Genomic DNA, 22000 nt, shown 5'->3' with positions numbered 1-22000 from the left:
CATGTTTTTTTTTTTTTGGTTGTGCTAAGATATTAAACTTTTCACTTCTTGTTTGATATGCCAAATCGATTTCAGCATCTTTACTACCTATTTATCAAACCGATGCTGGTGGGCAGGTACTGCGGCAGAGAAGGATGGTGTGCCAGTCTTCAAACTAGCACGCTGGCGTGTCAAGGGCCAAGTAATCCCTGGAGTCTTGGAAACCTATAAAGCCTTGGGGGCAGAGCTCAATGTACTTCCCTACTGCTCCCAGTTTATACCAATGCAGGTGATAGACTATCCCTGCCATGGCTCCATCATCTACCACCCATCACTACTTCCTCGTCATCGTGGAGCCTCCGCTATCAATTGGTAGAGCAGCTTACGATTTGGATATTTTATTTAATTGAAGCAACAATGATGTTGGAATGGAGTAGAGAATAATTATGAGAGAAGATTAAGATTGGATTATTCATTGTAAGGCACAATGTGGGCAGAGGGAAACAAAAGGGATATATACAGAAATATACACTATAGCTTTGATATCAGAAAAGAAAATTCTAGCAACAAAAATGATTAAGGTATAATCTGACATATAATCCTTGGGTTGATTATGTTCATAGAGATAGGATATCTCGATGGACAGCATCTCAAATAACCTCACCTAGCCAAACTCCTACCACCTAGCATCCCACACTGACCATATTTAAACAAACAAAAATAAAAAGACAAAACATTTCAGAGCCCCTCGTGGTTTTAGCAATTTTGCTGTATGGAGTGAAAGGCCACCAATCGGTCAACTTTGGTCAGATTGCAAAACAAAATCTTCTTTATATGTTACTCTCATGTATTGTCTTTGTGCCAAGTTTGAACAAAATCGATCCATGCATGGCCAATAAATGGTCATGGACACGTTTAACTAGCCAAACTATCGATCCATGCATTGACTTCCGTTTCCGGTCTTGCTGGCGAGGGTTCGTTTATTCTCAGCTCTCCATGCTATCCATCGAAATCGAAGTTAAGTAATTGTTCCCATTTGTATTTTCGTTATAACTATTTATTTTATGGTGTATATATTGTCTCCCGACGAAGATTTTCGGTGCAAATCTTTCATACCTGTATTGAAAATCGTGTTAATTCGGGTCGTGTTTTGAGGCCTTGTAGTTGTACAGTGAACACTGTACAACCTTGAGGCTTTGTTTTTCTCTCAGCGGTCCGTGTTTTTGTGATCCAATAACTTTCGTTCTCTGTTTTCCCAATCTTTTCACCCCATAGCCCTCTTCCTTGTGTAAATCACAACTCAAAAAAATCCAAAAAAAAAAACATTTCCTTCTCTGTTCTCATTCGTTTATTCATTCTTATTCGTTCGTTCGTTCGTTCTTCGACCACGTGTTTCTCCCCCATTTCCCCAGATAGATTGTCAAATTTCAACTCGTTATTTTATCGTCCATGCGTTATTGTTTTGATTATAGTTACTTTTGGTTTGAATTTCCTGTAACTTGTAATTATTTAATCGTGTTCTGCTCCTCGTGTGCGGCCTTGTAGTTGTACCCCCGTCGGTGTTTGTTATCTTAATCGTGTTTTGCTTGGCTCTTAGTTTTTTTCCCTTCTACCCCGAACATAATACTCTGTCTAACGTTCTAAATCCCCTTCCCCCCCCCCCCACCCCCAAAAACCAAACAAACAAACAAAAAAAAAAAAACATTTATTTTCCTTTCTCCACGTGTACTGTTGACTCATCCTGTATTTTCTGTCCAGGTGTGCTGTTCGCCCCGCCCCCATTAACTCCTTGCCATCCACCGTTTGCCCTTCACGTGACTCATGGTGGTCCCTCTCGGCTCTCCCCCCGTTGGTATTTTTGTGCACATAAGATTGTTCATGGTTCTGTTTAAATATTATTTAAATATGTATAACCTTTCCCCTTCAGTGTTTTACTCAGTGGTATTTTACAACACGCTGTTTTTCTTCCTATTTAAAAGGCTTTTCTCAATTTCCTCTCCAACTCATTCCACCTCAAAAAAAAGAAATTCAATATCTTATACGTCTCCCTCACTACATGGTCTAAATTCACATTCATTCCATCCCTCCTCCATCATTCTGAACCGGATTGCTAACTTGAAAATCACAACAAACCCAATTTGTTTTCAATGTTCGTCTTTCATTAATCATCCACTTTCTAAACTCCCCTCTTGCCCCTCCCATCCAAATCCCTCCCCTTGCACCTACACTCCTAAACTCCCCCCTTGCCCCGCCACTCTTAAACTCCCCCCCTACCCCTCCACTCCTGAACTCCCCCCTTGCCCTTCCACTCCTGAACTCCCCCCTTGCCCTTCCCCTCCTAAACTCCCCCTTCACTCCTCCCCTTCAAAACTCCCCCCCAACCCCTCCCATTCAAATCTCCCCCCATACCATTCCTCTCCAATTCTCCCTCCTCCCCCCTCCTCCTCAAAGCTGCCTCCTCCCCACTTCGTCTCCCTTCTATCTCATACCTCCACCCCCCCCCCAACCTTCTTCTTTCCTCTGCCCCCCCTCAAACAACCCCTCTCTGTGCCTCATCCCTTCACCTTCAAACCTTTCATCCTCCTCATCCTTCCCTTTCTTGGAACTCTTCTGCAATCGCTGACACACTAACAACTGCTCTCCCTACCTCCCCCTCTCATCCTTCATCTTACCCTACTCCTCCCCTCCCCTGTCCTGTACCCGATGCTCCCCCTCTCTCTTCATTAACGGTATGGACCTCAAACATCCGGGGCCTTCGCTCAAACCTGACTGATCTCTCCATACAGGTTGCTTCTGGCAATCCAGACTTGATCTGCTTAACAGAGACTTTCCTCCTTCAAGATGTCTCTGATTCCTTAATATCTCTTCCTGGTTACTCCCTTCTCCGGTATGATAGACCTGAGCCTCGGCCTGGTGGTGGGGTACCTCTGGCTACGTCTTCCTCTCCGCTCCCACCTTTTGTTCATATGTGTTCTGTACCGTCCCCCAAACAGTGATGACTCCATCTACATTTCACTGTCTGACAACATGGACCAACTTCTATCCACTCATCCCAACTCTCTCTTCCTCATATGTGGTGACTTCAATTGTCATCATGCCACCTGGTTGGGTGTGGGTTCCTCTATCACCAGTCATGGCACCTCAGCAAAGGACTTCTGTGACTCACTGGGATTGACACAATCTGTCAATTTCCCGACCCGGATCTCAGCCAATGGAGTATCTTCTCTTCTAGACTTGGTTATGACTAACTTCCCTGCTAATGTCTGCTGCTCTTCTTCTGCTCCAATCGGTTCTTCTGATCATGTGCTTGTCAAAGTGGACATCTCTCTGGCCATTCTCAGAGAGCCTCCTCTGCGTCGACGAGTCTGGCATTTCACTCAGGCCGACTGGGACGGTCTTCAAGCAGCCATCAATCGTCTGGATTGGTCTCCCATCTCCACTGCCTCTGACATCAATTCTTCCTGGGAATTCTTCCAAAGCAAACTGATCTCTCTCATGCACAGATTTATCCCATCTCGCCTTCAGTTGTCTTACCCTTCCTCCCGTCCATGGTACACTGAATCTTGTGGTGAGGCAGTTGCCCTGAAACAACTTGCCTTTGCCTCTTGGAAGGCTAATCCAACTGAAGGAAATCTCAATTCCTTCCACCAAGCTCGGAACAAGTGTGTGTCTACCCTCAGGAGTGCCAGGAAGCACTATCTCTCCTCACTCAAGAATGAACTCTCAAACCTGTCTCCTTCCTCCAAATCCTGGTGGCGTCTGGTCAAATCCGTTTCTGGTGTTTGTTCCCCCTCCATCCCCTCCCTTACCTCAAATGGCCACACAGTTGACATCGCACGTGACAAAGCCGAATGCCTCAACTCTGTGTTTGCCTCAAAATCCTTAGTCCCAAACCCATCTCTCTCTGTTCCCACCTTTCCCAGTCGAACCAAACTGCTCCTGGACTCTGTGACCTTCTCTCCTGACAAGGTGGAGGAGTTTTTGTCAAACTTCGACTCTGATTCTGCAACTGGACCAGATGGCATCAGCCCACGGGTCCTAAAATCCTGCTCTGCCGCTCTATCTCACCCTCTCTCTGTTCTTTTCACCCTATCCTTTGCTCAAGGTCATCTGCCAGCATCCTGGAAATCAGCAAACATTACCGCTTTACACAAAAAAGGTGCAAAAACAGATCCTTGCAACTACAGACCAATCAGCCTGCTCCCAATTATCAGCAAAGTCATGGAATCCATCATTGCTTCGGATATGAAATCTTTCCTCTTCTCCAATGGCTTGATCTCTGATCATCAATTTGGTTTCAGACCAGGTCACTCTACTCTGGACATGCTGCTTCTGCTGTCTCAACAATGGATGGAGGTCCTCAATGCCAAACAGGAAATCATAGCTGTCTCCCTTGACATATCACGTGCCTTCGATACGGTCTGGCACCCAGCTCTGCTCACCAAACTCTCCTATGGTATCCATGGAAATCTCCATGCATGGCTTGCGGACTTCCTCTCTGGTCGTAGTCAACGTGTGGCCCTGAATGGATTTCTCTCATCTCCCCTTCCCGTTCAGGCTGGAGTTCCCCAAGGCAGTGTGCTGGGCCCTGTGCTTTTTCTGGTCTTTATCAATGATCTCTCCGACTCTCTGGAAAATCCTCTGTATCTCTTTGCTGATGACTCCACTCTCTGCCGCTCCATTCCTCTTCCCTCAGATCGGCAGTCTGCAGCCTCCTCACTCTCTGAAGACCTGGACAAAATCACAGACTGGTCAAACATGTGGAACATGTCTTTCAATCCTGACAAATCTCACACTCTTACTATGTCTCTCCGAAAAGATCGACTGGACAACCCTCCCATCTACTTTCTCAACAATCCTCTCCAAGAAGTTCTGTCGCTCAAGCTTTTGGGTCTCACCATCTGCCATGATCTTTCTTGGGAAAACCACATTTCCAAGCTGGCCTCCAAAGCCAGTCGCCGACTGGGCATCCTCCGTCATGCGAAGTCCTTCCTAGGCACACCTGAGCTCCTCACCACATACAAGGCTTTCATCCGCAGCTCAATGGAATACTGTTCTCCCCTATGGGCTGGTGCTCCTGCCTCACACCTGGCTCGGCTTCACGCTGTTGAATCCAAAGCTTTCAGAATCATTGGAATCTCCCGCGATGAAGCTATCTCTGAGGGCCTTTCACTCACTCACCGCAGGCAGGTAGGTGGTCTTTCTGTCTTCTACCGACTCCTCTCCGGCCTTGCTCCCCCAGCTCTCTCTGTGCTCTGTCCCCCAAATATTCCTACAGGTCGCACAAGATCTGCCAGCCACCCTCTGATGGTTAAACTGCCGAAATCTCGGCTCTCTGCTCACCTTCACTCTTTCATTCCTCTTTTCACCCGCCTCTGGAACAAACTCCCACACTCACTTCAATCACACTCCTCCCTCCAGGTCTTCAAAACAGCTGTTCACCACCATCTCTTATCTTCCCCCATCCAAAACCTTGATCTTTTCTACCCCCACTAATTCACCCCAGATCCACCTTGTTTGAAATTCCAACTTCTTTCCTGGAAGTCTTGGCAGTGTTCATATGTTTTAAACCCCCCCCCCCCCTTCCCATGCCTCCCCCCCAAAGCCCTCTCCCTCCCACAGTTCTCTCGATGTCTCCATGTCTCTCGGTCCCTGCTCTCAAATGTTGTGTTTGTGTCCTTCCCCCTCTCTCCCCATCTTGTCTACCGCTCCTGATGTTATTTGTTTTGTGTGTCTGTTTGTCTTTCTGTGTGATTAATGTTCGCTCTTTCACGAGCCTCGATCTTGTATACAAAAACACACAAAAAAAAAAAAAAAACTAATGAAATGGCCGCCAATCGGCCATCTTGGATCTGATCTCGAAAAACAATGACATGCATATGTAAGCCATCATTCATTATATGTATGGCACGTTTTAACGAGATCAGTAAATGCATGTCCGAGAAATAGTTGAGGACATGTTCAACATCGGGGTTTTTACAACTAAAATGGCCGCCAGTCAGCCATCTTTGATCTCATCACGAAACAAAATGATGTGCTTATGTATGCCATCATGTATTGTCTTTATGCCAAGTATGAACAAAATCGGTCCATACATGGCTGATATATCGTTGCGGACGCATGCACGCACACACGGAATGAAGGACAGACAGACAGACAGACGGACAGATGGACAAGACCCAATCCAGAAGCCCTCGTTTTGGACCAAGTCCAATGGGGGATAATAATAGAGGTGCGAAAGCAGAACCTCTGACACTTTAAAACCACACTGCTCTGGGAAGGAGGGCTTATCCATGGTGAAGGCAACTACCTCGGAGAAAGAAACACTCGAGTATAAACCATGAGAAGGGCAACAGGCAGCCATCCACCTTTGCTATTTCACCAAGTTTTATGACTCAAATATCAAATGGTTCAGGACGAGAAACCTGAGAACATCACAAAATAAATGCAGAAGGGAAGTTTAATATTTTGAGACTTTGTAATGTGAGATGGAGAGATGTTGGTGATTTCATGAGTGATGATGTGAGGGTAATCTGCTTGTGAAGGGAACTGAGAGGCACTGCAATGATGTTTGACAAAAATGTTGAAAAGTGTGCCTCCAGAATTATCTGCAACTCTGAGATAATTAATGTTCCTGGTGAAGCCTACAGCTGACCCCATAGACAAATTAATTTATCATCAAAGTTTAAATGTTCACAGTGATCAGCTTGAGGAAGAAGAGGATGTAATTACCTATGCCACGGAAGGTCGATGGAGGCTATGCTTTCACCTCTGTCTGTCTGTTTTTTTTTTTTTTTTTTTTTTTTTGTATACTGAATCGAGGCTCGTGAAAGAGCTAACATTTACTTCACAAACAAATCAACCAGACAAACAAAATACCCAAAAAGAGGGAGCGGAAGACAAGATGGGGAGAGAAGGGGAGGCACACAAACACAACATCCGAGAGCAGGGAGATGTGTGGAAGGGAGAGGGCCCGGGGGGAGGAGGCATGGGAAGGGGGGCGGGGGGGGGGGAGGGAGAAGTGTAAAACACAAGGACACCAAGGACTTCCTGGACAGAAGCTGGTATTTCAAAAAAGTGGAATTGGGGTGAAATTAGTGGGGGTAGAAAAGATCAAGGTTTTGGATGGGGGAAGATAAGAGATGGTGGTGAACAGCTGTTTTAAAGACTTGGAGGGTGGAGTGGGATTGAAGAGAGTGAGGGAGTTTGTTCCAGAGGTGCGAGAAAAGAGGAATGAAGGAGTGAAGGTGAGCAGAGAGTCTTGATTTTGGCAGTTTAACCATAAGAGGGTTGCAGGCAGATCTTGTGCGACCTGTAGGAATATTTGCGGGACAGAGCCCAGAGAGAGCTGGGGGGGCAAGGCCAGAGAGGAGTCGGTAGAAGACCGAAAGACCGACAACCTGCCTGCGGTGAGTGAGTGAGAGGCCCTTGGAGTTAGCTTCATCGCGGGAGATTCCAATGATTCTGAATGCTTTGGTTTCAACAGCGTGAAGGCGAGCTAGGTGTGAGGCAGGAGCACCAGCCCAGAGGGGAGAGCAGTACTCCATTGAGCTGCGGATGAAAGCCTTGTATGTGGTGAGGAGCTCAGGTGTGCCAAGGAAGGACTTCGCACGACGGAGGATGCCCAGTCGGCGACTGGCTTTGGAGGCCAGATTTGAAATGTGGTTTTCCCAGGAAAGATCATGGGAGATAGTGAGACCCAAAAGCTTGAGTGACAGAACTTATTGGAGAGGATTATTCAGAAAGTGGATGGGAGGGTTGTCCAGTCGGTCTTTTCGGAGAGACATCGTAAGAGTGTGAGATTTGTCAGGATTGAAAGACATGTTCCACTTGTTTGCCCAGTCTGTGATTTTGTCAAGGTCTGCAGAGAGTGAGGAGGCTGCAGCCTGCCGATCTGAGGGATGAAGAATGGAGCGACAGAGAGTAGAGTCGTCAGCAAAGAGATAGAGAGGATTTTCAAGAGAGTCAGAGAGATCATTGATGAAGACCAGAAAAAGCACAGGGCCCAGAACACTGCCTTGGGGAACTCCAGCCTGAACAGGAAGAGGAGATGAGGGAAACCCATTCAGGGCCACACATTGACTACGACTAGAGAGGAAGTCCGCCAGCCATGCGTGGAGATTTCCATGGATACCAAAAGAGGAGAGTTTGGTGAGCAGAGCGGGGTGCCAGACCGTATCGAAGGCACGTGATATGTCAAGGGAGACTGCTCTAATTTCCTGTTTGGCATTGAGGACCTCCATCCATTGTTGAGAAAGCAGAAGCAGCATGTCCAGAGTGGAGTGTCCAGGTCTGAAACCAAATTGATGATCAGAGATCAAGCCATTGGAGAAGAGGAAAGATTTCATATCTGAAGCAATGATGGATTCCATGACTTTGCTGATAATTGGGAGAAGGCTGATTGGTCTGTAGTTGCTGGGATCTGTTTTTGCACCTTTTTTGTGCAAAGCGGTGATGTTGGCAGATTTCCAAGCAGATGGAAGATGACCTTGAGCAAAAGAGAGGGTGAAGAGAACAGAGAGAGGGAGTGAAAGAGCGGAAGAACATGATTTTAGGGCCCGTGGGCTGATGCCGTCAGGTCCAGTTGCAGAATCAGAGTCGAGGGTTGACAGAAACTTTTCCACCTTGTCAGGAGGAAAGGACACAGAGTCCAGGAGCAGCTGGGTACGACTGGGTATGGTGGGTACAGAGAGGGATGGGGTTGGGACACAAGATTTCGAGGCAAACACAGAGTTGAGGCATTCAGCTTTTTCACGTGTGGAGTCAGCCGTGTGGCCATTTGAGGTGAGGGAGGGGATGGAGGGGGAACAAACACCAGAAACAGATTTGACCAGACGCCACCAGGATTTGGAAGAGGGAGACAGATAAGAGAGTTTGGGCCTGAGAACGGAGAGATATTGTTTCCTGGCTCTCCTGAGGGTGGACACACACTTGTTTCGGGCTTTGTGAAAGGAAATGAGATTTCCTTCCGTTGGATTTGCTTTCCAGGAGACGAAAGCAAGTTGTTTCTGGGCAATAGCCTCACCACAAGATTCCGTGTACCATGGACGGGAGGAAGGGTATGACAACTGAAGACTAGATGGGATAAATCTGTGCATGAGAGAGAGCAATTTACTTTGGAAGAATTCCCAGGATGAGTTGATGTCAGAGGCAGTAGAGATGGGATGGGATTGTTGTTTTTTTGAACAAGATATCTCAAAAAGTTATGGACGGATTTGAACCAAATTTGGTGGAGAGGTTGGGTATGTGCAAAGGATGAAAAGATTAGATTTTGGTGAAGGTTCGAATCCGGATCTGGATCCCAGAATTTTAAAAGTGATTCTTTACCATTGAGTGATTGGGCTAAACCGAATCGTAGGAAAATATCGCAAAAATTTATAGACTGATTTGGATGAAAATTGGTGCACAGGTTGGGTGTGTGACACGGAAGAACTGATTAAATTTCGGTGAAGATCCGAATACGGATCCGGATACAATATATTTTTAAAACTTTTAAAGTGTTTCTTTACCATTGAGTGTGCTATATATCGGGCCAAAACGATATCTCGCACGATATCTCAAAACAAGTTGGAGACAAGTTATGACAAAACTTGGTGGATGAGTTACGTAGGCGAAAAGAACAAGCCAATTACATTTTGGTTAAGGTCCAAATCCAGATCTGGTCTATCATCTGCCATATAAACGTGTGTGTGTGTGTGTGTGTGTGTGTGTGTGTGTGTGTGTGTGTGTGTGTGTGTGTGTGTGTGTGTGTGTGTGTGTGTGTGTGTGTGTGTGTGTGTGTGTGTGTGTGTGTGTGTCTGTCTTTATAAGGGTAGGTTTTAAAGGCTTTGAGTTGTGCTTTAGGAGGATTTGAGTGGTGGGGGGGGGGGGGGGGGGGGGTTAAGGGGCAATCTTTGAACACGACTGTGTGTCAACCGGTTAAAAGACTCTGAGGAGCTAAAATACCCCGAAGACCCAAAATACCCTATAGACTGTTAAAGACCCCAAATATCCAAAAGACTGAATACCCAATGGATCCCAAAGACCCAAACAACCCCAAGGACTCTGAAGATCCAAAAGACCGAAAAGACCATGAAGACCTAAAATACCCTGAGGACCCTGAAGATACTGAAGACTGTTAAAGAACCAAAATACCCCAAAGACCCTGAAGACCCCAAGGACCCAAATGACCCAGTGGACTTGAAAGACCGACAAGTACCTTAAAACCCAAAATACTCCGAAGACACCAAGACCCTTAAAGATCCAAAAGACCACAAAATCCAAAATACACCGAAGACCCAAAATTCCCCAAAGACCCATAAAGACCCCGAATACCCAAAATATGCAAAAGACCACAAAGACCCTGATGACCCCAAATACTCTGAAGACTGTTAAATACCCAAATGACCACGAAGACCCCAAATACTCCAAAGACCCAAAATACCCCAAAGACCTTAAATACCCCAAAGACCCTGAAGACCCAAAGGACCCAAAGAACCTCAAAGACCAAAAAGAGCCCGATGACCCAAAAGATCCCGGTTACTGAAAGGATCAAAAAGACCCAGAAGACTGAAAAGACCCCAAAGGCCCCAAAATACGCTGAAGACCTTGAAGATACTGAAGACTGTTAAAGACCCAAAATATCCAAAATACCAAGACCAAGAAGACCAAAAAAAACTTGAAGACCAAAAATGTCAGAAAGACGCAGAAGACCGAAAAGACCCTGAAGACCCAAAATACCCCATAGACCCTTAAAGACCTGAAAGGCTCCAAAGACCCAAACAATCAGAAAGACCAAAAAGACCCTGGAGCCCTTAAAGACCATGAGGACCTAGTGGACCTCAAATTGCCCCTAATGACAACAATTGAACTCGATATTGTCGAGATGCATTCATTACCAGTTATATTTCTGGTTCAACATTTTAGAACTCAAAATTGATAAACATGATTTACATATGCCTTGCCACTATTGGCTATGTCACTGTGACTCAGCATGTTTTCTCAAAGTCGAATATTCTGACTACAAAAAAATAAAGCCAACTTTTCTCGAGAGGTATAGATTTTTTATTTCATTCGATACGAACTTGTCATAGCATTGCATAGGAAAGTTGTTGAACCACATAAATTTTTATTTTATTTCACCATTTTACACATTGTACTTTTTGTATGCAAAGTCAAGAAGGAACAGCAGGATGCAATAGGAACGGCAGGAAGAGAGGGGGTGGGGGGGGGGGGGGGGGAGGGGAGGGACAACAACAACAGCAAAGCCCTGCTTATATGGACATAACAGATGAAGACGGACAAACAAGAAATGTAGGTAAGAATGAGGGGTGGCAGAGGATGCAGAGGCTGGAGACGGTGGATATCGAAGTAAACTCTCAGGAAGGCAAAAACTGAAATTGAGGGAATGGGAGTGGAGGAGGTGTGGTTTAATGAGGTAGAAAAGGTCACGGTTTTGGATTGGGGATGATCTGAGATAGTGGTGAACAGCTATGTTGAAGACCCGGAGGGAAGAATGAGATTGAACCAACCCAGAGGGACACTATCTCATCAAGATGTGGATGGAGACCTTGTAAGTTGATAAGAATTCAGGTGTGGCAAGGAAGGACTTTGTATGATGGAGGATACCCAGTCGGCCACTGGCTTTGGAGGTCAATATTGAAATGTTGTTTGTCCAAGAAAGATCATGGCTGATAGACCCAGAGTTTGAATGACTGAACTTCTTCAAGATGATGTTAAGAAAGTAGAGGGGAGGGTTTGAAAGACTGTCCTTTTAGAGACAGAGTGAAGAGGCTGCCACGTGTCTATCCGAAGGATGAGGAATGTCACGGCAGAGAGTGCTGTCAACAGGAAATAGATATGGAGGATTTTACAAAAAAACAAGTGAGATCATTGATGAACATTGGGAATAGAATGGGGCCTAGGTTACGGTATTGGGGCACTCCAGCTTTCACAGGGAGAGATGAAAGTGTTAATTAGTAAGTCTGTTGGTATTTAGTATGCCATTTTGTTGTTGTTGGACAGGACATTGGCACATGGAGATGAAAAGGCTGGATTCTCGGTGTTCTGGGCTGATTCTGGCCTTGACACAGGTCCCATATTATTACAGAAAGAAGTATCTGTGACTCCAGATGATACTCTGAGCTCCCTGTACAAACGATTCTTTTTCCAGAGGAGTCAAGGGATGGTGAGTGCAGGAAATTGTATGCTCGGTATCAGATGGGTGGAGTACTGGTTGCTAATCTTGGAGTGCAGAATTCTGGATATGCTGCATGAGTATGTTGTATGTTGTTTGCTGTTACTTTCTGCTGGGAAAGGGGTTCAATATATTGTGTGCGGAGAGCCAAGTGCAGATGTACGACGGCAGGTGGAGGCGGTGCAGTTGATCAATTCTGGTGACGCTCCTCGAATCATCCAGCCGGAAGAGGGAGCTTCATATGAGCCAATCATGAAGAAAGAGCTTGCCAAGGTAACCAATATCAAGGTTATACAAGGATAAGGGAGAAAAAAATATAACAACGCTCGATGGATAATATCAGTGAGAAAAAACTGTTTGTAGTTTGGAAGTTCCAAAAACGATACTTGGAGAAAGTCTACAACACATTTCAAATTTTTCACCTTTTGGTGCCTTATAGCCTGGAATTAAATTGTATTAAATCAGACATTTTCCATCTTTATTTACACATCGTAACCACAACTTCCAAGTGAAAAACAAATTATACAAATTTCAGAAAATTAATTAAAAATACAAAACTAGATTATCTTGGTTGGATAAGTGTCCACCCCCCTTATAATAGCAATTGTAAATTAGCTCAGGTGTAACCAATCGCCTTCCACGCCCGGCCTATTTCTAAAAATGTGAGGCATTGATTGAAAATATTGTTGCGGAAATGAGGATTGTGTTTTTTTATTGTGTTGTATTGTATCGTAAATTGTTGTAAATATCACCCTCTGTAAAATGTAAAGATTCCTTGTAAATACCTCCGTAGTGTAAAGGTCAAAGGGCGTCCCATAATTAGTCCATAAAGCATACACGTCAGCCAATCATAGAATACCCCTGTTCGATAGTTATATCTTTATTATGTGTATTAGGGTAAGGCCTTGTCTCCCATTAAGATGACACTCCATTGCACCAAGTGAAATAGATAGATTCCCTTCATTCATCATTCCCATTCCCAAAACCTCCATTTCCCCTTTCGTCATGGCCAAGCCTCGATTGCAAATTTCATCCCCTCCAAAACCACCATTGAACATGTGCTCGGGTCAGGGAAGAAAGGCGTGCCCACCCGTCGTCATCAAGGGCGGAGCCAGAGGGTCGCGTGACCAACCAGGGCCGAGGTGAGCACACCGATGGGCGTGTCCTGAAGGCCGGCGGCTTGATCGCCGGAGGCGTTTTTAAAGCGCGCGCGCAAGGTACTGCGTGAGATGATGCAGGAGAACAGAGAGAACCAACTGCGAGAGAACATTAAGGAGATCATCATCCAGGGAAGCACAAAGCCTGTTGTAGTCCTGGCAAAGCACGCGACGTCCACAGCAGCAGCAGCAGCGGCGGCCACAGCAGCAACAACACTCAACAGCCGCTTGGGGCCTGGGCGGCGGTTTTGAGCAGGGCCGCGAAGGAACGGCGGCTGCTAAACGCGCCGATCGTGCTGCAGGACCCCTTGGACTTTCCTCTCCCTCCAGCCATCCACCTCCCGCCAGTCCTATCATCATTCCCCGCGTGTCTGTCTTTGTTTGTTCTGTCCTGGGTATTTAATTAAGTTTGTATAAGCTAGGTTGCACTGTGTCTAAAATCTTCTGTAAATTATTTTCTTATCTTTCCTTCTCCTTGGTTATTTTGAGCCTGTATAGAGTAGGAATAAATTTAGTAGTATTTTCAACCGTTTTTTCGTCTTCTTCTTCTTCTTCACATCCGTGTCGCTTTTGTCTTTTCCCTATTGAATAGCTGTGGCGCGATCCGGCCAACGTTCGGGGATCGGGTTAATCGGGGTAACTGTTAGGCCGCGGTGCCATCCGCTCGGCAAACCAACATCCTTATCCGCGGGCCGTAACAATTGGTGTCAGGAGTGTCGGATTCGGACCTGGGACTAAATTTATTTAGCCCAAATTTTGGAACACCAATTGTACCATTGGCGGTAACAATTGGTGTCGGGAGCGGGAACGGACCCGAAGCGTGCTTAACGCGCTCAAAATTACAAGCTGCTGAAATTGTTTTAAAGACAAAACCTGAATTTTGAAATCGCGCCATGGCTGGTCAAGGCGACGGGATGTCGGTGGGAGAGATAGACGGGGTAGAATCGACCCAGGACCTCGGGGAAATGTATGTGGAGGAAAGAGAGGAGGAGAACATTGGCAATGTGGTTGAGGAGGTTTCAGGCGCGCAAAATGGCGCTCGCGCACGAGGTTACGGGCGCGCAAAATGGCACCTCGCACATGGCTACGGCGACCGCGCCCGCGACCGTAGCAGCGCCACCGGTGGATTTGAACCTTTTTATGATGCAAATGAAGGCCCTTATGGACAAGAATAGTGAGCAATTGGGAAACCAAATCGGAGGATTGGAAAACAAAATTGAAGCAATAACGAATGGAATGAGGGCCGATAGGGAGGAAAGGGAGCAGAGGGACAGAGACCGCAAGTTGGGCGAAAGGGTCCCAGGGGTGCACGACGAGGTAACGCGGGTCGAGAAGCGCTGGTTGAGCGAAGCGGAGAAAAGCGCGGGTACAATGACGGGGGTAGAAATCGCGACACGGGGTTTGGAAAAGCCGGCGACCGATGAGGTAGAGGGAATTTTATTAAAGCCAACGGTCGTCGAGGTGAGTAAAGAAAAAGTGGTAGTGGGCATTGAAATTGAAGAGACCGGGGACTTAGAAAACCACTCGCGGCGGGAGGAAAAGATGGAATATGTACAAAGTCCCTGCTCAAATCATGATGATGTACTTGCTAATCCAAATGGAAGTTTGCAGGTGCGCGTGGAGAAAAGGATCCCCCAGGTGAGTCGTGCTGTATATTGTGCGGGTAGATTTTGTAGAAGGATGTTTGGCGACAAAAGAATTTTCGCGCGATTGGGGTCAATATGGCACCCGGGCGTTGGTGAAGGGTCCGGTGTGAGTGGAAATAGCACGCGTGTGAAAAAAAGTGTGCGTCAAGGGGTGAGCGTGTTACGAAGCACGAGTGTGATACCGAGTGCGAGCGAGAATGCACGTCGGGGTGTATGGAGTGTGACACAGGGAGTGAGAGCAATACGGAGTGTACGTGCGAGGGTGAGTGTGACACGGAGAGTAAGGTGGTGGTGGAACGTGTGCGAGAAAGCACACCTGAGTTGGTGGTAGTGCGAGGGAGCACATCGGAGCGCGGTAGTGGGTGGATGCAAGAGTGCACGCCCATGGTGAGTGTTACGGAGGACGTAACGGAGGAGAGGTGTGGACCGAGGTGTGCGCAAGAGTGTGCGCGAGAGGTGTGGTGTGTAACGGGGAGTGCGTTGGTGGAATGGACGGACGGCGTTGGAACGCCGGGTTTTGTGAGTGTCAAAAGGGTCGCGTGTGCGTGTGGGCATGCGAGTAAAGCATCGACGTTGAACGGGTTAGCGTTTAGGGCGACGGATAGCCGATGCGAGCACTCGGGGCGCGGTGTGCTTTGTTGGATGCCAGGCCCGGCGCGGATCGATACTGCGTCGCTTCTCTTCGAAGCGTCGGTGCCGATTCGGGCTTGGCCCCGCCCTGCACGGTCGAGTCCGGGCCTTGGCGGGCGAGGCGACCGGTCCGGTTCAAGGGCAAGTGGGAGGAAGCGGTACGGTGCCCCCTCGCGGGGACGGGGTTCCGACCGGGGGAGATTGAGTCATCGGGCCCGGGACCGCAAGGTGCCGCGCCGAGATGGTGCGTGGAATCTCGGCCCGACCAAACCACCTCCCTTGAACCGAAAGCCGGACGGATTCAACCTGCAGGCGACCAAACCACCCGAATTCATTGCTCGGCTTTACGAAGCCGAGTTTAATGATGTCATGACGCACCGAGGCTAGGATATAGCGGACTGTGATGATGATAATACTGATAGTGTTTTTGATCCGAAATTTAGAAAAGTGAATAGAATTGGCAGTAATTGGAAATTTTTGATTGGTTGGAATTTGGAGAGCAAAATTGGTAGTTTGAGATACCCGATGTGGTGGGATGGCAACTCTGCCATCTCTCACAGCGGGGGCAAAGGAGCACTAGGTTATGGGGTTTATGGCAGTGTAAGCTCGCCGAGGGAGGGTTTGGATAATGTGTAGGGACCTAGAAGATGACCTTAGGTAACGGTAAGATTAGGTAGTGACAATGACACCTGTAGTGGGGACACAGGTAGATTAGTGTGGATGATAATGACGTGGTATGTGCTTAGTTTAAAGGGAAGACGGGGAGCACTACGTTAGCAGGGCAACAGGTAGATTCGATGATGCCGTGTGTAAGGAACAGGTGTGATTGCACAGGTGTGCAACTGGACAGGTGTATGGAGCAGTGTTTGAGTGAGTGATGGTGATGAGTATTGTGCTGACCAAATGGTCCAGGAAGGAAGGAGGGTGCAGGTGGCACCAGGTGTGATTGCACAGGTGTGCAACTGCAGGTGTATGGAGAATGGTTGTGTGAAATACATGGAGTGTGGAATATATGGAGTATTGGAATGGATGGTCGTGGAGTGAGTCTGGTGGAAACTATGGAGTGGAGTGGATGGTGCGAAGGTGTGAATGGGGGAAGGATGGACCCCCATCACGAATACCCGGGGAGGGTAGTGTAAGTGTTAGGTAGAGGGTATAGGTAAATTGTGGTTGGATATTGGCATCTGTGGTGCGGGTGAAAGAATGGTATTTGGATGGGTGCATTAGTGTTGTGGAAATGGCTGGGCGTGTAGCCTGTTAGTGTGTGTAGTTGGTTTGGGCACTCCACCACTGTGAGGATGTCGGCCAGGTGAGGCCGCAGGTGGGCTCTGGGAGCCGGTAGAGTTGTTGTGGATGGGGCCCGAGGATCCGGAGGACGGACCCGGGTAGCCCAGTGCCAGAGGGCACCGAGGGGTGACAGAGCCAGGAGGGGCCTTCCCCAGTTAGATAGGTTAGGGTGAGGAGCTAGGTAAGCTCGGGTGGCAACTGCAGTGGTGGAGGTGTGCAGGTGGGTAGACCTGCTGGGAGAGCTACATGCCCCAGTCCTGAAATTGTGCAAGGGCACAGGGAGTTGAATCGGGGGAGTGAGACCCCAAATTGAGAAGCACCACAGTTTGGTCAATGGGAATTGGTTTTTAGAACCCATAGTGTAAGATGGCCAATGGATTGGCAGGGAAAGACCCCGGGTAGTGTAAAGTGTATTAAAGTCATTTAGAAAGTAGTTAGGATGAAGATCTCCTCGCACCATCTGCATCCACTCACCTGAGATGACGTACCTCCACACCATGCCATGTTTTTGTTATTTTTTTGATGCAAATGTTTGGAATGTGAGACGCATCATGACGTGGGTGTGACATTGTGCTTTGTGTTCCATCTCTTCCTCCTTATGAGGATTGATGATGAATTGGGTGATGGCAAATTTTGAAGTAGAGGGAGTGAAGACGAATTTGGTATAGGGGAAAGATGGGGGAAGACGTGACAGTAGCGACGAATTTGTAATGTGTAGATTTTGTACATATGGGGTAAGGGCAAGGGTAGTGTAGGTGACAGGGGGGGTGACGTACGGTAGGGACGAGCTTTCTCACTTCGCTCTCCGTACGCACTTCACCTTGCATTGCCTTATTGATGTGTACCGTTGTGACCTTACCCCTCGCTCATCTGTCTCTCCCCCCCTTTGTCTCCCACATGAGGACCTGTGCGCCACTGGGCGCCGAGGGGAGCGGGCGTGAGTCCACCATTGTGCGCCCGGAACTCCCAGAATTAGCTGTCTGCCTCGATGCACCACCTTATGGACCACCTGTCTGTGGCTGAGCACCACTGATGGACCCCATGGGTTGGGGCATGGCCCCTCTGCTGGAACCGGCCATGAAGGCCCGAAATCTTGCTGGCGGACCTTGGCCACAGGGCACCGATGCCCCACAGGTGAACCACACGTAGTCGGCCCTGTGGGCCATAAATAAAGAAAATAAAAACGGACACGTTAGGTGCATTTTATTGCAAATAGGCCGCCAGCAAAGGAAGCTGACAACACCAGGAAAATAATAATAGCCAGCAGAGGGAGCCGAAGAGCAAGAGACCACCTGCAGGGTTAGGGGTTGTTGTTTTTATTTTTATTGATGAACAATGATGACTGTGCACCGATTGGTGCTTGAGGGTGTTTTGGTGTGTTTTGGGTGCTTTCATGGTGCATTGATGCAGAGCAGACTGTCTCTCCCCCCCCCAAAAGAACAATCACAGGTCCTGGGTTGCGTTTTGTAAATAAAGCAGAGTCATTGTAAATAATGCTCCCCACCGTCAATGTATAGTTTGAAGACCATTCCACAATTCGGTTAGCTGTGGGCGTGAGTCTGTTAGGTAGGGTGCAATGGAGCAGCGGGACATATTTATTTATGTTTTAAAACTGTCGCACTCAGGGTCAGGTTAAAAGTAGAGGGAACTACACCTACGTGTCACACTAAGTTAAAGTTATAGGCCCGGGACGTGCCTAAGAGGAGGAGGGTGCAGTGTTGCGGAAATGAGGATTGTGTTTTTTATTGTGTTGTATTGTATAGTAAATTGTTGTAAATATCACCCTCTGTAAAATGTAATGATTCCTTGTAAATACCTCCGTAGTGTAAAGGTCAAAGGGCGTCCCATAATTAGTCCATAAAGCATACACGTCAGCCAATCATAGAATACCCCTGTTCGATAGTTATATCTTTATTATGTGTATTAGGGTAAGGCCTTGTCTCCCATTAAGATGACACTCCATTGCACCAAGTGAAATAGATAGATTCCCTTCATTCATCATTCCCATTCCCAAAACCTCCATTTCCCCTTTCGTCATGGCCAAGCCTCGATTGCAAATTTCATCCCCTCCAAAACCACCATTGAACATGTGCTCGGGTCGGGGAAGAAAGGCGTGCCCACCCGTCGTCATCAAGGGCGGAGCCAGAGGGTCGCGCGACCAACCAGGGCCGAGGTGAGCACACCGATGGGCGTGTCCTGAAGGCCGGCGGCTTGATCGCCGGAGGCGTTATAAAAGCGCGCGTGCAAGGTACTGCGTGAGATGATCCAGGAGAACAGAGAGAACCAACTGCGAGAGAACATTAAGGAGATCATCATCCAGGGAAGCACAAAGCCTGTTGTAGTCCTGGCAAAGCACGCGACGTCCACAGCAGCAGCAGCAGCGGCGGCCACAGCAGCAACAACACTCAACAGCCGCTTGGGGCCTGGGCGGTGGTTTTGAGCAGGGCCGCGAAGGAACGGCGGCTGCTAAACGCGCCGATCGTGCTGCAGGACCCCTTGGACTTTCCTCTCCCTCCAGCCATCCACCTCCCGCCAGTCCTATCATCATTCCCCGCGTGAGTCTGTCTTTGTTTGTTCTGTCCTGGGTATTTAATTAAGTTTGTATAAGCTAGGTTGCACTGTGTCTAAAATCTTCTGTAAATTATTTTCTTATCTTTCCTTCTCCTTGGTTATTTTGAGCCTGTATATAGTAGGAATAAATTTAGTAGTATTTTCAACCGTTTTTTCGTCTTCTTCTTCTTCTTCACATCCGTGTCGCTTTTGTCTTTTCCCTATTGAATAGCTGTGGCGCGATCCGGCCAACGTTCGGGGATCGGGTTAATCGGGGTAACTGTTAGGCCGCGGTGCCATCCGCTCGGCAGACCAACATCCTTATCCGCGGGCCGTAACAATATCAATAAAGCCGATATTGAATGTTTGGGGTTGCACTAAACTGATATAATGGATATAGATCCCAAAGAGGAATCGACCATCCCTCTGAAAAAGGGGAGAAATGGTCGTAAAACATGTAGAAGGAACTAAAACGGGGAAAGAAGAAAATTTACGAGTGCTTCGACCTTCCTGTTGTGTTTCATCTTATCGTAGATAAACTGGGACCAGCCAGCTCTCGCTATTCACAACTGGATCAGGGGGAACGACAGCAATCCAGGGGCTTGGACTATTATGGAGGGTCAGGTAAGGATCTTCAATTTTTTATCTTGTAAAATGAGGTCTTGTGACTTAAAAAAAAATTTTGCTTTTGTTTTTTACAGATGCTTCTATTTTTTTATCAATTATTTTTTGATGTTTGTTTAATTGTATCCTTTATATATTGTTTCTTGTAAATGTGAAATTGAAGTCAATTATTGTCAAAACACAATGGGCTGGCAAAATAGCTTGCAGCTGTCGAAGCCCCAAATTCGAATCTTGCCCCAAATATGAAATGTCTCCTTGGTGTTTTGCATTAAGAATGAGCCATCAATTTGTGCACCGTTCATCGGAAGGTCGTTGAGCTGTTATACCCATCTGCCACCACTAGTGGGCGTTAAAGATTCCACGGTGTGTTTTGCAAAGAAGATGTGAGGCATCGCCAGCACTCTGGAAAATTACAAATGTCTGCATCTTCAATCGAGTGTTCTGCATTGGAGTGATGATCTTTTTAGGATTGGTTCTGGCCTAGAAATGTTTCTCGACTCATCATGATGTGCCATGGAGCTTTGTAAATCGTACGAGCTTCTTCTTCTTATTTATTCGAAATAAATCCTAGATTTGAAGTTTTTCCTTCATTTCACATTTGTAACAAAGCACCCTCAAGAAGCCCAAAATGGACTTCAGTGAGTTTCTTCCTTTCCTGGAGTGAGAGCTGTTAGGGTAAGGATATCACATATGTTAGGATATCACAGATGTTATGATATCACAGATGTTATGGTATCACACATGTTAGGATATGACACGTTAGGATATGAGACATGTTAGGATATGACACATGTTAGGATATGACACATGTTAGGATATGACACCTGTTAGGATATCACACGTTAGGATGTGACAGATGTTAGGATGTGACAGATGTTAGGATGTGACAGATGTTAGGATATGACAGATGTTAGGATATCACATATGTTAGGATATCACATTTTGCGATAGCTCGCACGTTAAGATATGACAGATGTTAGGATATCACATATGTTAGGATATCACATATGTTATGATATCACAGATGTTATGATATCACACATGTTAGGATATCACACATGTTAGCCGTTAGGGTATGACACATGTTAGGATATCACACGTTAGGATATGACAGATGTTAGGATATGATAGATGTTAGGATATGACAGATGTTAGGATATAGCCCCTGCCCCTGCCCCTGCGCGTCCTCACTCCGGCTTGGTTAGCCGCCATTGAACATGTGTTCCGACGGGGTTACCACGCAGGGGCTATATATCACTCCGCTGGACATGTGCAGGAAGACGGAGGTGACGTCAGATGCGCCTCAGCTACGAAGAAGAAAGGACGCCACCTCCTAGCGCTGAGAAATACCTCCCGCCTCTCTGGACCGGACCGGGTTGATTCTGCCCCTGAGCCAAGGTGCACCTTGAGCTATCGACTGCCTGCCCTCCCCTGCCATCAATGTTAGGATATGTTAGGATATCACATTTTGCGATATCTCAAACTTTAGGATATGACAGATGTTAGGATATTACACATGTTAGGATATCACATATGTTAGGATATCACATTTTGGGATATCTCACACGTTAGGATATGACAGATGTTAGGATATTACACATGTTAGGATATCACATATGTTAGGATATCACATTTTGGGATATCTCACACGTTAGGATATCACAGATGTTAGGATATTACACATGTTAGGATATCACATATGTTAGGATGTCACATTTTGGGATATGTCACACGTTAGGATATGACAGATGTTAGGATATGACAGACATTCACATATCACATATGTTAGGATATCACATTTTGGGATATCTCACACGTCAGGATATCACACGTCAGGATATCACACGTCAGGATATCACACGTCAGGATATCACACGTCAGGATATCACACGTTAGGATATGACAGATGTTAGGATATGACAGATGTTAGGATATGACAGATGTTAGGATAT

At 46.8% G+C, this 22000-nt stretch overlaps 2 protein-coding genes across 7 annotated transcripts in view; both read left to right on the top strand.

Annotated features, from left to right (window-relative positions):
• LOC137424777 (uncharacterized) overlaps positions 1–22000 on the top strand; it is a 675237-nt gene that overhangs the window by 582371 nt on the left and 70866 nt on the right. The window lies entirely within an intron of this gene.
• The window catches only part of LOC137424780 (mitochondrial 10-formyltetrahydrofolate dehydrogenase), a 95472-nt gene that overhangs the window by 10308 nt on the left and 63164 nt on the right, over positions 1–22000 (top strand). For 4 of the 6 annotated variants that reach the window (XM_078775908.1, XM_078775907.1, XM_078775910.1 and 1 more), the window contains exons 3-6: positions 117–351; positions 11983–12145; positions 12326–12427; positions 19959–20048. In XM_078775908.1, coding sequence (XP_078632034.1) covers positions 117–351; positions 11983–12145; positions 12326–12427; positions 19959–20048 — 590 coding nt within the window. Of the gene's footprint in view, positions 1–116; positions 352–11982; positions 12146–12325; positions 12428–17874; positions 18009–19958; positions 20049–22000 lie in introns of those variants that run through there. The other 2 variants (XM_068112582.2, XM_068112583.2) reach the window with 2 other exon arrangements.

Source organism: Myxine glutinosa, chromosome 4, assembly GCF_964187855.1.
Source record: "Myxine glutinosa chromosome 4, kmMyxGlut1.1, whole genome shotgun sequence".
Lineage (NCBI taxonomy): Eukaryota > Metazoa > Chordata > Myxini > Myxiniformes > Myxinidae > Myxine > Myxine glutinosa.
This window is presented reverse-complemented; position numbering and strand designations above follow the sequence as displayed.